Genomic DNA, 18671 nt, shown 5'->3' with positions numbered 1-18671 from the left:
TGTGAGAAGGAGCCAGGCTTAAAACAAAGAATGAGTTGGCATGTTCGTGTCAGAGAACAGTGTATGCTGATGGGAGGGAGGTGGGCACGTTATAAAAACTGAGAGACCCCTACAGCTAGAGCTTAAAGAGTGAGTGTGTTCCCTGTAGAAACTGAAGGTGATGGTTGAAAAAGAGGAAAGGGCTGCTGGACAGGCAAACCCATGAGATTTCATTATCTCATCTGTTACTCTGTGTTTCTAGGCATTTACCAAATGGCTGAATTGCTGGCACACACAGAAAAATGAAGGATAGCTCTCTAATAGGATTGACCAGTCCAAATGCAGAGAAAGCCAGTTAGTACATAAAGCATGGTGAAAATTTTTTCCATCACGGGGCATAAACAGTAAAGTTTTCTTCATTCTGTACTTATAACCAAAGATTGGTTTGGTTTTAATTCATTCATCCTTCAGGAGCAAATCTCTTAACAAAGTGCAATGTACTCTGATATTTTTCCAAAAAAAAAAAAATAATGAGCCCATTCTGTCTGCAAGGGCCCTATAGTACTTTATATAGTTTTTTAAAGATTTATTTATTATTTATTTATTTAACTTATTTTTGGCTGCGTTGGGTCTTAGTTGCAGCACGCAGGGTCTTCGTTGAGGCGTGCGGGATCTTTCATCGTGGCACATGGGCTTCTCTGTAGTTGTGGCGTGCAGATTTTCTCTTCTCTAGTTGTGGCGCCCGGGCTCCAGAGCACGTGGGCTCTGTAGTTTGCGGCACACGGGCTCTAGCTGAGGCGCGCCAGCTCAGTAGTTGTGGCCGGCGGGCTTAGTTGCCCCGCGGCATGTGGGATCTTAGTTCCCCGACCAGGGATCGAACCCGAGTCCCCTGCATTGGAAGGTGGTTAACCACTGAACCACTGGGGAAGTCCCCTACTTTATATTCTTTATCTCGTTTAAGGAAAAAGCCCAGTCCCGGTCATCAAGGACCTGACAACCCATCTGGAAAGACAAAATCATATTCAAAATTAGAGATTTTTATTGAAAATATTTAATAAGCAGACTAGGTACCAACCTGTGAGGAGGGATGCCAGCTGTAAACATCCAGAAGGGCCATGCAGGTGTCTCTGAGCGACAGGTCAGCCCTGGTTATACCAGATACGTGCAGTGAGCGCTCTATTGCAAGTACTAACAGAAGTCATTAGATCAGCTCTGAGAGGTTAGAGATTTGGCCACAGAGGGAATTTATACGAGGTGACATCCTCTTAGATGGTCAGATTTTTATATCCTGCATTTTCTGATACCCAGGACATCTTTGTCTAAACGTTTCCAAAAATACTCAGAATGTTTCACTCCTTGCGTTTAAGACCTGATGTTTTATGTGTGAAGGGTTATCACATCACATCTGAAAAAGTAATTTTCTCTACCTGAGAGTGTACCATTTGGTGTGTTCCTGGGCATTGAGAACATGGCCTCTTGTAGTCTGATCAGTTGTTCTAAGTCCTTCTGGGAGGGAACATTTGCATTTAGAAAACAATCCAGACATCTATTTGTTCCTAAAGACATACCTAGTTGAGAAAAAGAGAAATCCAAAATTCATTATTTTGTAGCAAAAATTTTATCTTCTTCATCAACACATTTCACCCACCAAAGCATAGTTATGTCACCAGAAATTATCCTCCGAGTCAGGTGTTCTCATTCTCTGCGCTATTGATGTTTTGGGCCAGATCATTTTGTCCTGAGCATGGTCTGATATTCAGCAGCATCTCTGGCCTCTAACCACAAGATGCTAGTAGCAGCCTCCCCTCCAGTGGGATAAACCAGAAATGTCTCCAGACATGGCCAAATGTTCTGGGAGTTGTGGGTGAGGGTGGGAAGTGAAGAGAAATCATCATTGGTGGAGAACCACTAGTCTAAGTCAAACATGAGAGACTCAAGAGTTCTTTTCTGCAAATGGCTGTCGTAATTGCTGCCGTTTTCTTCCTATGAGGTTGAACTGGGAATTACTCTTTCTTTCTTTCTTTTTTGGTTAACATAACAAATCTCCATAGAATACTCTTCCCAAGTAAGAAAGGCAGGATAGTGTGCTCTGGTAACTGGGGAATTTGGAGCCATGGTTGTGCTTGGGTGTGAATCCCAGATCTGCCCCTATTTAACTTTGGGACCTTGGCCAATTAAACCTCTCTGAGCCTCAGTTTTCTCTTCTGTGAAATGGGGCTAAATGTAGTACCTCCCCATAAGGTTGTTGGGAAGACTCATTCTCAGTCACATAAATATTTGGTCGAAAGATGGCTAGCTGGATAGAAGGTAGGTCAATTTGGCTTTCTCAAAGCTCATCATCCTGCAAAATTCTAATTTTCTGGTACTCCAGGAGGCAAAACAGATCCGCTAGCTGGCTTGTGAGTACTAACAGTATATTCATCAAGTGTAACTTTTTTAAAATGAAAAAAGAATAAATCAATAATACAGTGATCTTGTTTTGCTTCAAGTTACAGCAGGGGAATCACCCTATGTGAGTAATTATTTGATATACAGTCATACACCACGCTGCTACTATCCCAAATTTAGTCATTTCCAAGTGAATTTGCAGTTAAATGATTAACCTGTATTATAAGTGCTATTACAAAAAAAAAACAAGCCTCTGATGATGTCTTTCCTGTCATTGCCTAGTGTTAAACCTTTGGGTGCTGTCTACTTTCAATCCATCAAGATTCAAAGAGACAGTGCATCCTTTCTGTCCAAGACTTTTCCTTGTCTTTCACTACCCCAAAGGTCCCCCTTGCTGGTAGTGGGTCACACTCCTCAGCATTTTTGTACATGCTAGGGCATGTCTCTTCTTTTCTGGGTACCCCAGTCAGGAGGGAGCTTGCTAGCTTGCTGCCATTGCGTCTCCCTGTGGGCGTGCCTTTGACCCATTCTCACGTACCTCCTCTATGACCTCTGTGATACAGGAACAGTGAACAGATTTCCTACCTAGAGGGTGTATCAGGAAACCACCAATGAAATCAACAGAGATACAGCAGTTTTTACAGAGGCTGAAGCTCATAGAATTGGAAATCTGAGGGACACGGAAGTGTCAACAGAATAACTTGGCTATTTCTCATCAGTGGAAAGACAGGTGTGGGATCCAGACAGCAGTTTCTAGTTCTCTTTCTGCTGTTAAGTGGCTCTCCTCCATCTTCAGAAGAGATGATAAAATAAGGGAATTGGACTGAGGGTCCTTCCTAACAGATGCAGCTAGCTTTATCGCTTACTAAATGTTGATTCTGAGCCAGGCAGTGTGCTAAGTGCTTCATAAACATAATCTCACTAAACCCTTCCAACAACCCTCTGAGGCAGGCGTTGTTGGTCCCATTTTACAGATGAGGAAACTGAGACTCAAGAAAGTTAAGCAGCTTGCCAAATAAAGTGCATGTGGTGAAATCAGCATGTAAACCAAGGCAGTCTGATGTGGTCCGGTTGGTTCAGGTAAGCATCACAAGGAAGGGGACCTGGCTATTATCTGCCAGCAAGAACAGGACCTCACGCATAGAAGGTGGACAAGAAATATTTGTTAATTGAAGAGGAATGTGTAAAGGACTCCAAGAGCTACTTAGGTTTGTGACTCCCGGTTTCCTGAAAGTCCCTCTGCTTTTCCTTATAGTCTTTTTTCCTAAAGTTTGACAGTGGCCTCAGATGTTTAGGAACCAGTGTGATTGTAGCATAGGAAAGGGAAAGAGGTGATTTCTTCCAGTTCTTTAAGGCTGTAATAGTGGGTGGCTATCAGTAACTAAATACTGAGGTTTATTTAGTTTTCAACAAAATGGCTTAAATATTCAACCCATGCATCTCATTAAATAAAGTGTAATAATGCGTGGCAAATTATTCTAAAACTGTCAACTTCCTTTACATCTAAGGATAAAGGGAATAGATTCTGACTACGGCATTTTACACACATTCACTTTTAAAATAAGATTTGATTCAGCTTTGGTTTTCTGTGTCAGTTATTAAATTTTTGACACTTTCTTTTTTTAAGACAAGGTGATCTGTGACCTAAGGAAACATTCTCTTCCTGTTGTAGTTTTTTTGATTATCTCTTTGTTACTATCATTGTTCACATTGCTCCTCTTTGACTTTTTTTGGTTTATCTCTTTGTTTATTTATTCTGTAATCTCAAAGTTAATCCCAGCTATTATTTCATCTCTTGCTATCTGCTTCCTTCTTTTGATGCTAAAGGGCACAACTAATCATTCTAGATGAGAGTAGAGTAGAAAGAAGTCTGGAAGACCTAACTGATGGTTTTATTGTCGCCATGCAAGTATTTCCTTTCATTACTAACACCATGAATTCTAAACACAACACAATTTCAAACTCATCCCTACTAGTGAGTGCTACATAAACAACAATAAATACTAATTAATGATTGTCATTATGCTTGTTTAATGATCACTTTAGAAAACAGTGCAGTTTCAGGCTCATAACTCTGTGTTGCAAAGCAAATAAAACTCCTCTTCTCCTACCCACCCACCCCCCAAATCTCCAGGAGTGGGAATTTTGTCTTGGGCAAATTTTTTTTTCTGTTTTAATATGAAAATTACAAATTTTGTTTATACATACACATTCATATAATATAATATATATAATAGTCTTGTTCTATCCTGTAAGACATCATACGCTATAAGAGTCCTACTCTGTATGAGCACCAGTGTTCTCCAAACAGTGGAGAATGTGAAGCATACTTTGCTCCCTTCTACCTTCCTTTGAATTTTGTTCTTTTTTCTGAAATGGTTTCTTGTAACCCTTCTTCATCTTTCAGGTGATTTAGAGTATTCCTTATATGTCAGGCCATTTCTCTCTTTTTCTTTTCTTTTTTTCTTTTTTGGCTGTGCTGCATGGCTTAGCTTGCAGGGATCTTAGTTCCCCGACCAGGGATTGAACCCCGGGCCAACGGCAGTGAAAGCGCTGAATCCTAACCACTAGACCACCAGGGAATTCCCTGTCAGGCCATTTCTGTAATACAGAGGCCCCAACAAGTCAGGTCAGCCTGGTGGATACTTCTTTGGCATTTTCTTCTTATCCTTCCGTTGGTCCAAAATCTTGAGTGATTTTGACCAGAGGGGGGCCTTTTATTTACCCTTTAAGGAAAACACTTAAGTACAAAAAGGACAGGAATGAAGATGGGGCAGCTGCCTGCTATGTGCCAGGTGCTGTCCTAGGCGTGTTGCATGAGCAATGGAATCCACTTTACCTCGGCTCCATTGCCATTTTCAGAGCCTTATCCTGCTCTCTGAGATGGAGAACTCCAAGGTAATTTAAAAGCACGATAGAAGAATGATGTCAGAAATTTCAAAAGAAAAACTAGCTTATTTCCAGCTGCCAGCTAGATCAAGAGCAACTACAGTTAGAAGTGTTTTCCTAGCAACTTCAAACATTGATAAGAATCATAAAGGTAATACATGCCTAAGATGTAGGCCTCCCAAATGGTTAGGGAGTGGAAATCTCACTCTTGTATGAAACAGACCAACCTTTGTTCATTTTATACAAACTTTTATTTTAATTTTTAGGAATTAAAAAAATACAGGAATACCAAGAATGTGACTACACCTGCATAACCACTTAAATTGACGATTACTAATATTTTGTTATATTTACTTCATCTTATTTTTATTAATCAAGTAAATCAGACATGACTGGTAACACTGAAGTTTTCTGTGCCATTTACCCCTCATACATTCTATCGTCCCCAACCGCTATCACGAAGGAAGTTTGTGCCATTCCTCTTCACTTTTATACTATTACCGGCACATATATGAAATTACATTTTGCAAAAGCTTTCCAGGGATCGAACCTGGGCGACAGCAGTGAAAGCACCAAGTCCTAACCCACTGGATCTCCAGGGAATTCCCTGCAACAACTTAAGATTTCAGGTGGGGAAATGGCTTTGCCTTTCAGACTTAAAAATGCAGTCTCCTTCCCGTAACTTCATTTGCAAACCCAATTGCCATCTAATTATTTCACTCTTTAAATTAGCTGAAACCCTTCACCTTTTAAGTAGGGTTTTTGCTTGCAGGGGGACCGTCTGCTGTCCGTCTGCTGGCAAAAGCGCTAGTATTTCACGTTTGTAAGTGATAAGAGGGAGAGGTGGCGGCTTTCAGAGATCAGGTTTCAAGTCTGGCCCTGGTTTTATGTGTGTGGGAATGGACGCAAAGGAAAACACAGCTGAGCTGCATTGTGGCTCTTCCTGTCAAACCTGTTCGTGTCCAGGGTGAGTAAAACGGGGGAGCAATGTCTCCCTCACCCAGCCTCTAGTGAAGTTTGTGCCTGGATTCAAAGCAGCTTACTTCCCAGGAAACAACCATCTGAATCTACCCTGTACCCCATTTGAAAAATGTGTCTCTGTCCTGGGAAAATCTGCTAGAGAGAACTTAGCTGTCCTCTTCCTGATCAAAGAAGGAGTGGAACTGGGGTGATGTCACTCGGTGGAGTTACTGATGTCATTAGGGTGTCAGCCGTGGGAGGCTCGGTTTGTGAAATTGAGTTACACCTAAGTGTCTTAGGAAACTCCATTCAGAACTCACCGGAGCTGCCCGGCCAGGACGGGGGGGAGGGAGAGAGCACCTCGGACTTTTCCTTCCCATTTCTGTCCCACTTTTGGAACCTTGGGATTAAAAGAAATGAAAGCCTCAAACCTATGGACATTTTAGAAAATCGGTATGTAGCTTTAAGCTCTCACAAATTCCTTTTTCTACCTGGGTGATGGTTGTAGTTACAGACACTACGTGTTCAGACCATGAAGGGCTGTGTTTTTAGTGGGTGCTGGTTTATTTTACTCGGTTTGGGACTGGGGGTCCAGTTTGAAAACGTTTGTCTTCCAGCTATGTGTGCACAGGAACCTTTAGCTCGTGCTGTTCCTCTACATGAGGTTTTGGTTTTTTGGGTTTTTTTAAATTAATTAATTAATTTATTATTTATTTTTGGCTGTGTTGGGTCTTCGTTGCTGCGTGGGCTTTCTGTAGTTGCGGCGAGAGGGGGCTACTCTTTGTTGCGGTGCGCGGGCTTCTCATTGCCGTGGCCTCTCCTGTTGTAAAACACAGGCTGTAGGTGCGTGGGCTCAGTACTTGTGGCTCGTGGGCTCTAGAGCACAGGCTCAGTAGTTGTGGCCCACGGGTTTAGCCACTCCGCGGCACGTGGGACCCTCACAGACCAGGACTTGAACCTGTGTCCCCTGCCTTTGCAGGCGGATTCTTAACCACTGCGCCACCAGGGAAGTCCCAACATGAGGTTTACATGTTGGTGAAAAGTGTTGGTTCCCGTACCCCAGGAAATGGTTTTGCTGATCATGCACTGCAGAGAAGTTACTATCTTGGTGATTAAAATGCTTTTTGAAGATTCTTTGAACATAATTTAAAAATCCAGCCAAAGTCTAATAATGGAATGAAATCACTGTGCTAGTATTTCTCTGATCATCAAGACTGGGATGGAGAAAAGGAATTCAACTATGAAGTCAAAGTTAAAAGGACAAGCAGGGGCTCAGGTTAACATGAGGGGTTGGGAATGAACCCAGAAAATGCAGCAGGGCCACTCAGTTCTGTGAATGAGCTGCTTTTCACAAGTTATTTAGATTTCAGATGCCCACTGCCAGTAAGTAAGTTCTGTTTCTCCCAACCAACTGGCAAATAACACCCAGTGTAGCATTAGAATGTCAACAGTAGAAATGGGTTCTATTTACAAAAGCTGGAGTCTCTAGCTCAGAAACCAAGAGGTCAGTGTCAGCGTTCACTCCCACCCTACCCTGCCTCCAATTCCGAGTGCTCAGTTTCTGTCCCATTTAGAGGAACACTTGTAGGCGGGAAACTGGTATCTCGGAGAATCACCCCTGCTTGGGGTTCCATTTTACTTTCACTTTGCATTCTTTTGAATTTAATCTGTGGTCTTATTGAGACATCCCTTTGAATTTGTTTCCATTTAAATATGAAGTCAACGTCTTTGATCAGAAGGCATGGGTTTACTGGAATCTACGATTTCCTTACCCTTTTATTTAGTTGAGTCAGAGGAAAAATAGTATGCATGTTCCCCACAGTTGCCTGGTTTTATTGTTCAGGGAAGATTGATGAGGTGAAGATTACCATCAGAAAAAGGTTTCACGTTAGAGTTGGTTTGTAAAAAGACTGCATTACATATTCATGCCTAATCTTAGTGCTTAATTCTTAATCTTAATTCTCAGTCTTAATTCTTGATTTTTTCATTATTAAGCTGATTTCTAGATTTAGTAAAAGTTAACATTAATTAAAGCTGTGTGGCTTTTCTATTTTCTTCATTTCTTAGTTATTCCAGTGGAAACAGCTGGAGAACTTATATTTCCGTGAGAAAAAGTTTGCTGTTGAAGTTCACGATCCGCGGAGGTGAGGATCACAGACATTTTTCTGTATGAGCCTGGTGACTATCCAGATATGCTGCTATGAATATTCATGTGCACGTGTTTTCATTTCTCTTGGGTATATATCTGTGATTGGAATTGCTTGATCAAATGGTAACTCTTTCTTTAACCTTTTGAGGAACTGCCAGATTGTTTTCCAAAGAGGCTACACCCTTTTACATTCCCACCAGCAATGTGCATGGTTTCATTTTCTCCGCATTCTCCCTAACACTTGTTATTTTTAGGTGTGTGTGTGTGTGTGTGTGTGTGTGAATAGCCATCCTGGTGGTGTGCAGTGATAAGCTCATACTGCTTTGAATTTGCATGCTGAGCATCTTTTCACGGGCTCATTGGCCGCTTGTATATCTACTTTAGAGAAATGTCTATTCGGATCCTTTGCTCATTTTCAAGTTTGGTATTCTTGGTCACTTAAATAAAAAGTTGCTAAATTATCTACATGAACTGAAGTCAGGATGTAGGCTTTCCAAGTTCCTCAGAGGAATTCCTTATCGGCCCTCAGCGGTTGCTTTTCAGATAAGTTTATGGATATTTGGAGGTCTGAGGGATGGAGGAAACAGCTGTGACAAAAAGATGACCCAAAGAGATAAGGCAAATTCCTACAAAGGACATTGGTGCCCTTCTCCCACCCCCACCCCTACACAGTGTCTGCCTTCCCCCCATCTTTCTCTCTCTTGCCCTCTCCTTACTCTGACCCTCTCTCCTCTTTTCCTCTCTCCTCTTTTCATCTGGTGCATAAGCAGTACTCTGGACCAGTTCTGGACGCGCATAATTTTATTATGTTCATCCTCTGATAGTGCCAGAGCCAGACAATTCTACGTAGACCTGAGATGCTCTCTTACCTTAAGGAAGGTGCTGACCCCGCAGATCCTGGTTGCTTTGTCTTTAAAATATTATCACATTTATTCCCGCCTTCTTGTGATGATCACACATGCTATGGTCTTTAACTAAATGTTTTTATTACAGCCTCTAATGTGGCTAATTCTCATCTGCTTTTTAAAAAAATATTTAATTTCTATAATTTCCAATATCATGCTTCTATACAGAATGCAGAATGTGTGTATTTATGCACATGACCATACTAGACTTAGGTTTTTCTAAAATATTATACAGTTGGTATATTAGTTAGTAATCATTTTCTTTTTTAAGTTAATTTATTTTTTAATTTTTATTTTACATTGGAGCATAGTTGATTAACAATGTTGTATGAGTTTCAGGTGTACAGCAAAGTGATTCAGTTATACATATACATGTATCTGTTCTTTTTCAAATTCTCTTCCCATTTTCTCATCTGCTTTTGAGTGTGTGAATGTGTTGTTTAATATGCTGCTTTTACAGAGAGCTATTACCCAGGTGTGATTGGTTTTCTCATAAAAGGAGAAAATCAGAAGCTTGGCCCCTGACAGCAAAAGAGTTATGGCAGAGCCAAAACAATTAAGGAGAAGCTTTGTTACAACATTACCCACTGGATACATTTTATGTTGTGCTGGGCCAGAGACAGATCGTTTGAGTGCTTTCCTTAATCTTTTAGGATTTCGGTATCCAGAAGAACCTTTGGGCAAAGTGGCCTCTTTGTGCAAACGTGGTATGCGAACTCTTCTCTCATCAAGTCCATCTGGGTAATGGCAATTAGTCAGCATCAGTTTTACTTGGACCGGAAGCAAAGCAAAGTAAGTAACTAGAAGCATTTCTATAAGGACAAAGTCCTCTCCCTCACTGGCTTTGTGTTCGCAAGATAAGCTTTCTCAGAAAAGATGCAAGCACATGGGTTTTTGTTCCTCGAGTTTTGTTTTTTTTAAACTTTACTACCAATTGTTTTAATTTTTCTTACATTTAAAAAAATGGGCAACGTATAACCTGATCTGAAAACTGTAAGATTTGCCAGATTTTTGGCATGCATGTATGTGTGTACACTCAGGATGTTTTAATGTTAATGATTGAACTATACCATGAGAGGGAATCATGCCTAGTTACTAAAACTTTTTAACTGCAAAGCTGAAATCTTATATTTTTGTTCTGAAAAATATCACTTTTGTATATAAAAATTCTATATTGTCCTCTGTGTTGACATTTTTATTCCATAGTAACTGAATTGCTTTATTAATTTGAAATAGGTTTAACCGAATGAATTCCATTTCAATGTTATATTAGGCAAAAATTCCTTCAGCCAGGAGTTTAGACGATATTGCAATGGATTTGACTGAGACGGGAACACCAAGGGTCTCCAAAATGGTGACACTAGAGGCAAAAAGTCAGTTCATCATGGCAAGCAACGGCAGTTTAATCTCCTCAGGTAATATTTTTGGATTAGAGAGCGTGCAAGCGATCTTTATCTTATTTCATATTTTTTTGGTTGTACACCACTTTCAAATGTATCTTTTAACCCATTATTTTGGGAATAAATAAGCATATGGAACCTACAGTATATTGCAGTTTTGAATAAATTTTGAAATTAATTTTTAAAAGAGTATGAAGAAAGTTAAATAGTAAAGTCAGGTTGTATAATTAACAATAGATGCTAAAATAGTGAGTGCCTCAGGGTAGCTTGCAAGAATATTTTCTCCCCATAAGGTTCATAAGCTTTTTCTTTCCCCAATATGTAGTTTTTGATACAAACGGTTGTCTAATTCTCCATTTAACATAAATTGAACCATGACCACAGCCTTCGAACCCACCTCACCCCCCAAAAGTGATTTTTGCCCCTAAACCCTTCCTCTGTAGAAATTTTGGATAAGAGTCTCACTAAGTATACGTAACTTCACTAAAAATAATTTCTCGTCTAAATCCCATTGTCAGCTTGTGAACCTGAAGCACAGAATATTCCTTTGCCTTGCTTACTTTCTAAAAGAAGATTCTAAACAGCTATCTCAAGGAACATCTTACCTTCTCTCCTGCTCAGAAAAATGATTTTTTTCCTTGGCTGTGTCTGAAACACTAAGCATTTTATCATTGCTTCTAAAATGACTGAGCCAAAATGCAAAAGGCATATATTATTACCAGGCTCTGTTTGATGCTTGGAAGCATGAGAAAATGTTCTCCAGTTTCCTTTTATTATGTTCAGAAACAAGGGGAAAAGAAATAAACTATTATTAAACAGCAGATTTGGCTTAAAAATCCCTTGTCCTTTAAAAAGGAAGGAAACATGCCTTGTATAAACCTTCTCCGCGCTCCCTCCCAATCCCCCCCCCAGGTTCTCAAGACTCGGAAGTCAATGAGGAGCAAAAGAGAGAGAAAATCCTTGAACTCAAGAAGAAGGAAAAGCTGTTGCAAGAAAAACTTCTGAAAAAAGTTGAAGAACTTAAGAAGATCTGTTTGCGGGAGGCTGTGAGTGTCTTCTGCTCTTGGGGAGCATTTCAAATCGTGTTGGACAATTCCAGCCAGGGTCAGTGATCCCCCTCTCGCTTCTGTCCTGTTTTACAGGAGCTCACAGGCAAAATGCCAAAGGAGTATCCACTGAACGTAGGTGAGAAAGCTCCTCACGTCAGAAGGCGTGTAGGTACCGCATTCAAATTAGATGACAACTTCCTGCCGAGTGAAGAGGTATGAGCACCAGCTCTGAGCGTGTCTATCAACAGTGAGACAGAAATGCTGTCAGTTCAGTGTGGCTGACTTGTTCCTTTGGTTTTTGAGTTACTGCTGTACATTTTTATCTCATCAGTTCAAAGTGATCATGGAGACCAAGTTGAATTCTTTCTTTCATGCACAGTCTAGTTAAAATTGAGTTCTCTCTCATGACTTTACCCCGCCAAACAGAAAGAGCACTAAAGGAACTCTAAATGTTTATAAATTGAGAAGTATTATTATAAGAATTAAGACTTCCAGCACTAGAGTCTCCCACTTAAAATCAAGTAGCCTTTGGCAAATCGTTGACCCTCTGTGAAGTCTCAATTCTTGGGTTTTCTCATCAATAAAATAGGGGTAATGATTGTTCTTCCCTCTGAGGGATGCAAGGAGTATTCAATGAGATAACACATGTATAGCACTTGGGTATAATAAAGGTAAAAGATTTGTTAGCCAATACAGAGGGTACTTTCTCATCTGCATGACATCAGACAGTGTGACCCTACTCGTGTTTCTTGCAGAAGTTTAGCCATCTTGGCTTTAGAAAATGATAGCAGTTTCCATTAATAATAAAGTGAGCATTGCTATTTATTGAGTGTTCACTGTATACCCAGCTCTGAGCTAAGCAATGCACATACATTATTTCCTTTAATCTTCACCATACTTTCATAAGGTGGGTGTTATCTCCATTTTACAAATGATAAAAAATCGAAGCATTAAAAATTAAGCAATATGTCCAGGGTCATGCAACCAGGAATCACCCAGAAAGAGGAATCAAACCTCAATTTATCTGTTTCTAAAGCTGTGCATGTGAATATAGCATTCTCTGGCTGTGAATCTTGGGTGAAGAATCCCTTCTTGAAAAATATGATCTTCATCCAACCAACTGAATGAATGGAAGGCCATTCCCTTCTTTGAAAAGGACAGAGAGTTGGACTGTTCAGTTAAAGTAAATGGAGGAGGGAGGTCTTGTCTTCTAGGAAAGTGTTTGAGAATACCTAAGCAGTAAAACTTAGGAAGATTTTATTCTCAGAGAGCATCTGATTTGAGAACGCATGAGAAAGAGAAATTTTATTATCTAGTACATATCACAGTGACTGTGTGTGTCCACAAAAATAAAACAGTATCATCATGTAAATGCAGGACCCTGCTTTGCAAGAACTGGAGAGCAATTTCCTAATACAGCAAAAGCTGGTTGAAGCTGCAAAGAAACTTGCCAACGAGCCAGATCTTTGTAAAACTGTGAAGAAAAAACGAAAGCAAGATTACACGGATGCAGTGAAAAAGCTTCAGGAGATTGAAAATGCAATAAATGAATACCGAATTAGATGTGGAAAGAAACCCAGCCAGAAAGCAACAGTTATCGTACCAGGTTAGTAATTAGTAAGGTTTTTTAGAGTCACATAAGTCAATCCTCTTGATGGAATGTACGATTTCCAAACCAGTTCATTTGGTAAGAGACAAAAGAAAGAACAGGATTAATTATGAGTTTCTTAGGATAAAAATGGTTTGGAATTTCAGTCTTACAAGTATGTTAACTTGGTTTTTAGTGACCTTCTTACTATTGTAATACTATACTATTGCATTGCTTTAATTTTCAGCATGAAAGAGCTTTCATAGCAATATTGGTTCCTAATAAGACGGATTCACCTTTAACTGGCCTGATGTCATTGCAAGAAATACATTTGAAAACACAGGATATTAAGAGAGCTGGGCCCTACCTAGTAGTTTCTCAAAGGTTTTTAATGCAGCAGACCATACATTTTCTTAAGGACCTATCCAACATATGTGGATAGAAAAGAGCTCTTACAATTATTGTCATTTATGGAGGCTATTTAAAGATATGGGCATATGTTCATGTTATATTATGAAATGCAGAAGGCAGAATACAAAATTGTAACCATAACATGGTCCTAACATTGTATAATTATGTACACACAAAGACTGGTTGGGAAAGAGTTCAAAATATTAATAGTTGTAGAATTTCATGTCACTTAATTTTCTTCCTAATTCTCTTCCATATTTTCAAAATTCTCAACATTATATACCTAAAACTTTAATATTCAGGAAAAAAGTAAACTGAAAAAAATCTCATTTAGGTCGATTTCAAGTCCAATTGGCCTTCCATATTTATTAGCACGATTTTCAGCCTTGATCACTGGTTGAAATACGATTCTATTTCTTTGATTCCAAGACTTTTTTTTTTTCCCATTTAAACATCTGTGAAATTGGGATAATTCTTGTACTAGATGGAGTGCTACAGTTATGATCGGCAGTACTTTTTCTTTTTTTACTGGGACATCAAGTAATTATACATCTTAGATTTGACAAAATATGGTAATCAGGTTTAAAGTGTACTCGGCTTCAGAGCATTTGATTTGCAAAGCAGGGATACGGCTTTCTGGAAAGTGAATGCACAGATATCAACACACAAGTGTGCGTCAACTACAGCTGGGGAATTTAGGATGGCTTTGACTCTGAATGCGAAATCCAGTTGGCCTGGTCAGTGGCCACATTCTGGACCTACAGAGATGAATGATTAGTAGTGCACTTAACTTTCATAGCCATTTGTTGTGGCCCATTCATCCCCAGCTGTGTAAGATTCAAATGTTATCCTTTTCAGTAACTGACATTTGGGCAGCACTGGTGCCAGTAGTTGAGCATATATCAGGGGGATTTTTTTAAAGCCTGCCTGACAGTTGACTCTACTGGCATTTCGCCTTCAAGCTCTACTGTGTGTGCAATTAAGAGACAGTCCTCCTGGCTCTGATAGAGATTAACATTTGAGACTGGATGTGGAGATTCACTTCATAATGGCTTTGAAGCTTACACTGAGGTGTCGTGTTTGCCTGTAACCTTGCCCATCGTTGACACTGAGTATGGAATGATTTGCCAGAGCACATCAACATCTGAGATATCCCTTTTTGCTAAACCCATTTTGTAACATTTGAGGGCACCAGTAATAATCAGATCATTATGGGCATTTTCAACCACCAGAGTTCTTTCACCAGAATGCTGTGTTTAGGGAACCAAAGTAGTAAGTATAGCTAACATTTATTGAGCCTTTGTCCTGTGCCAGGAGCGGGGCTAAGGGCGTTACATCTATTACGTCATTTCATGCTCACCAAAGCACTAAACACTAGGTACTATTCTTATCCCTATTGTAGAGGTGAGCCAAATGATGCTTGGAGAGATTAAGTAATTTGCCCTGGGTCTCAGAGCCAGTAAGTGACAGAACCAGGATGTGAACCCAGGTCTGTCTGTTTCAGTAGTTCTCACTCAGGGGCAGTTTCGCACCCCAGGGAGCATTTGGCAATGTCTGCGGACATGTTTGATTGTCAAAACTGAGGGTGGGGTGGTGCTGGCATCCAGTGGTGGAGGCTGGAGATCCTACCATACAAAGGGCAGCACCCACCCTCCTCCACCCCCCCGCCCCCCACCGCAACAAAGAATCGTCCAGTCCAAAATGTCAGTAGTGCCACTCACTGTTAAGAAACCCTGGTCTGATTGAGAAGCTTATGCACCACAAGTGACCACCACACTCTATCAAGAAAAAGCCCTTCTCTTCAGGGGAGGGCTCAAAAAAATAAATTATCCTAACAGTATAGTAGATTCTCAAAGGACTGTTCTCAAACTCTGTTCCACTTTAATAAATAATCCAATGTAATATTTGTATGGTATATAAGATGTTTATATCTTCAGTAGTCAATGAGTTCATTCTTACAATAGTTAACTATTCCTAATGCACTGTAATTAGTTCTGTTTATCTAAATAAAAATAAGATGCACTCCATTGGAAAGGGTTTTATTGAACTATTAGGGGTGTCCAAATGCACCATTATACTAAAGGCAGTTTATTTTATCCACAGAAGACATAATCCCATCAGAAAGTAGCTCCTTGTCTGACACTACCACCTATGATGACCGTAAGTAGCTCCCCCTTTTCAGTTTAAAATGTTATATATTCTGAAATATTAAGAATATTTTTGAGTTAAGTAAAGTCTGTTTATTATTCTTTTGGGAAAAGTAGACAGCTAACTTACATTTATGCAGAATGGCTGGGAACGGGAGATTAGGATTAACTTCTACACAGGTTAGCTCAGCATTAAATACAGTACCGTACAAATCACATGACTTCAGGGAATCAGAGTATCATAACTCGAGTAAATAGGTATCTTGATAAGGATTTGTAAGGCTCTGTAGGATTTTTTTTTTAACGTTTGAAGTAACTATAGAGAAGTTGTGTAAGTAATACAGAGTCCTTCACCCAGCTTTGTCTACTGGTGACATCTTCTATATTTAGTGTCCAATGCCAAAACCAGGAAATTAGTGTTGTGTAGGCTACACTACACTACCAGGAAATAATGTAGAGTTTATCACTGTCTGCTTATTCCAGTTAAGTTGGAGTTTATTTTATTTTTCTTAGGAAGAAACACACATTTTAGGAATTGGGTTACATGTCATTATGTTGGTTTCCTAGAGGTAGACTGTGTCTATTGTAATGACCTGTGGTCAACATACTTCATGATGGAATGGATTTCATATCAAGTGATAAGAGTATTTCCTTGTAATCCCTTCCTTGTGCTTAAGCAGAGGAGCTCACTATCTTTTTGATGTGATTTAAAGAATTTGGGGGAACCACTAACCCCTACTGCTTTATCTTCCCCCAAACGGAATGGTTCATGAAAGTCTACCATTTCAGAATTCTTCCTTTGAGCTGAGGTTTGATCACGTTTGCCATACCTCTTTGGAAATACAGATACCAGTGGGAGACACAACAATTCCCTAATGACTCACCATAAATCAGATTCATCACTTTTAATGATAGGATGAGCCTTTGGTCAGCCAAGGAGGCCTAAGAACGTTAAAAGTAAAGCTGAACAGGGCTTCCCCGGTGACGCAGTGGTTAAGAATCTGCCTGCTAATGCAGGGGATACGGGTTCGAGCCCTGGTCCGGGAAGATCCCACATGCCACGGAGCAACTAAGCCTGTGCGCCACAACTACTGAGCCTGTGTGCCACAACTACTGAGCCGGTGCACCTAGAGACTGTGCTCCGCAACAAGAAAAGCCACCGCAATGAGAAGCTCGTGCACTGCAATGAAGAGTAGCTCGCTGCAACTAGAGAAAGCCTGCACGCAGCAATGAAGACCCAACACAGCCAATAAATAAATAAATACATACATACATACATACATACATACATACATACATACATACATACAAACAAATTTAAAAGTAAAGCTGAACAAAACTGATCCAGGCCCACTTTACAGGCCAGCTTCCTCTTGGCCCCTTACACACTGAGGTTTTTCTGTAATATAATTCTAGAAAAGTATAGTATAGTATCACCCATTCCACCTGAGAGATTTATTTGCTCAGCATGCCACCTATTGAGTTGGCATAAGTTGGGTCAGGCCCCACAAGAACATTCAGTCATTTTTTTTCTATTGTATAAAATATAAAAATAAATTTCCTGAAACGTAGGTACTTTTAAAAATACCATCTTTGGAAGACCACTTTGCTCACCAGACAAATCTTCCACTTTCTTTTTTGGGAGGTGTTGGCATGGTATTTGTTTACTTTTTTATTTATCTACTTATTCTTTCATTCAATTTACTTATTATAGCCAATGACACCTGTACTCTTGCTGGGCAGCAATCAAGTTCAGTACCTCATTCTCCAAGAATTCTTCCTCCCAAGTCTCTCGGGATTGAGACAATCCATTTCAGAAAGTCGTCCATCAATGAACAATTTGTGGATACCAGACAGTGCAGGTAAGAAGTCACATTATCAGTGAGGTGAATGCCTTGCCACTATGAGATCTTTTCTCCAAAACAGTCAACCCATTTTTGCGTTATCCTTTTTATTCTTTCAGAAAGTGTTATCTTGTAAAACCAAAGTATACAAACTAGCCCGGTTATTTATTGTTGGTAACAAGTGGAAGTGTTTTTAAAGAGATCTTTTGGAAAGTATTTGGTGTTTCCTTGATTTTAAAGTCTATTTGATTTATATTAAATTATAGGAACATTGATTATAATCTGAATTTGTGTATAGTGTCCAAAGTTCTGTTTCAATCACCCACGGTTTCAGGAAACTGTCATTAAATACCACTCTACCCAACCAAGTGACAGAACTGACTTCTGAACTTTCAAAGGAAAATGGGACTTCAGTATATTTTTAGTCTGTAAAGTAGATAATACAACTTCTCAAGTGTCTCAAGTAAATATTATCAGGGCAATAACAACAGGGCAATAACTTTTTAAAAGATGACAGACCAATGGTTCCCAGAATTTGGCTGCAAGGATCAATACTAGTTTTGTTTTTTTTTTTCATACATAGGGCTCAAGATAGGATTACCAACTTTTTACTTTGCCTAATCAGAATGTTCAAACAAACAGCACTACGATTTCATGAAAAAAAAAATGACATTTACATATCCAAAATACAGTCATCGTTGTAATAATAATAATAACAATAATATGACGTTAACATTTATTGAGCACTTACTATGTGCCAGACACTGTTTGAAGTGTTTTAATATGTATTAATAAATTTAATCCTCACAACAATCCTGACTGTATTACTACCATCCTTACCATTTATAGATAAGTACACCAAGGACCAGAAAGCATGAATCACTTGTTGGATTTGTCAACTAGTAAATGTCAGAATTGGGATTTGAACCTAGGTAGCCTGACTCCAAAGCCTGTGATGTGAT

General features: G+C 39.6%; 1 protein-coding gene across 1 annotated transcript in view; it reads left to right on the top strand.

The window, feature by feature from the left end:
* Nucleotides 1-18671, top strand: part of FRMD4B (FERM domain containing 4B) — a 183284-nt gene that overhangs the window by 150610 nt on the left and 14003 nt on the right. The window contains 8 exon segments of the mRNA XM_036868317.1: nucleotides 8284-8360; nucleotides 9924-10062; nucleotides 10544-10685; nucleotides 11583-11716; nucleotides 11813-11932; nucleotides 13097-13325; nucleotides 15822-15878; nucleotides 17580-17727. Of these exon segments, the coding sequence (XP_036724212.1) occupies nucleotides 8284-8360; nucleotides 9924-10062; nucleotides 10544-10685; nucleotides 11583-11716; nucleotides 11813-11932; nucleotides 13097-13325; nucleotides 15822-15878; nucleotides 17580-17727 (1046 nt within the window).

Source organism: Balaenoptera musculus, chromosome 11 (genome assembly GCF_009873245.2).
Source record: "Balaenoptera musculus isolate JJ_BM4_2016_0621 chromosome 11, mBalMus1.pri.v3, whole genome shotgun sequence".
In the NCBI taxonomy this organism is placed as follows: domain Eukaryota; kingdom Metazoa; phylum Chordata; class Mammalia; order Artiodactyla; family Balaenopteridae; genus Balaenoptera; species Balaenoptera musculus.
Note: the sequence above shows the minus strand (reverse complement) of the source record. Positions and strands in the feature narration are given on the sequence as shown.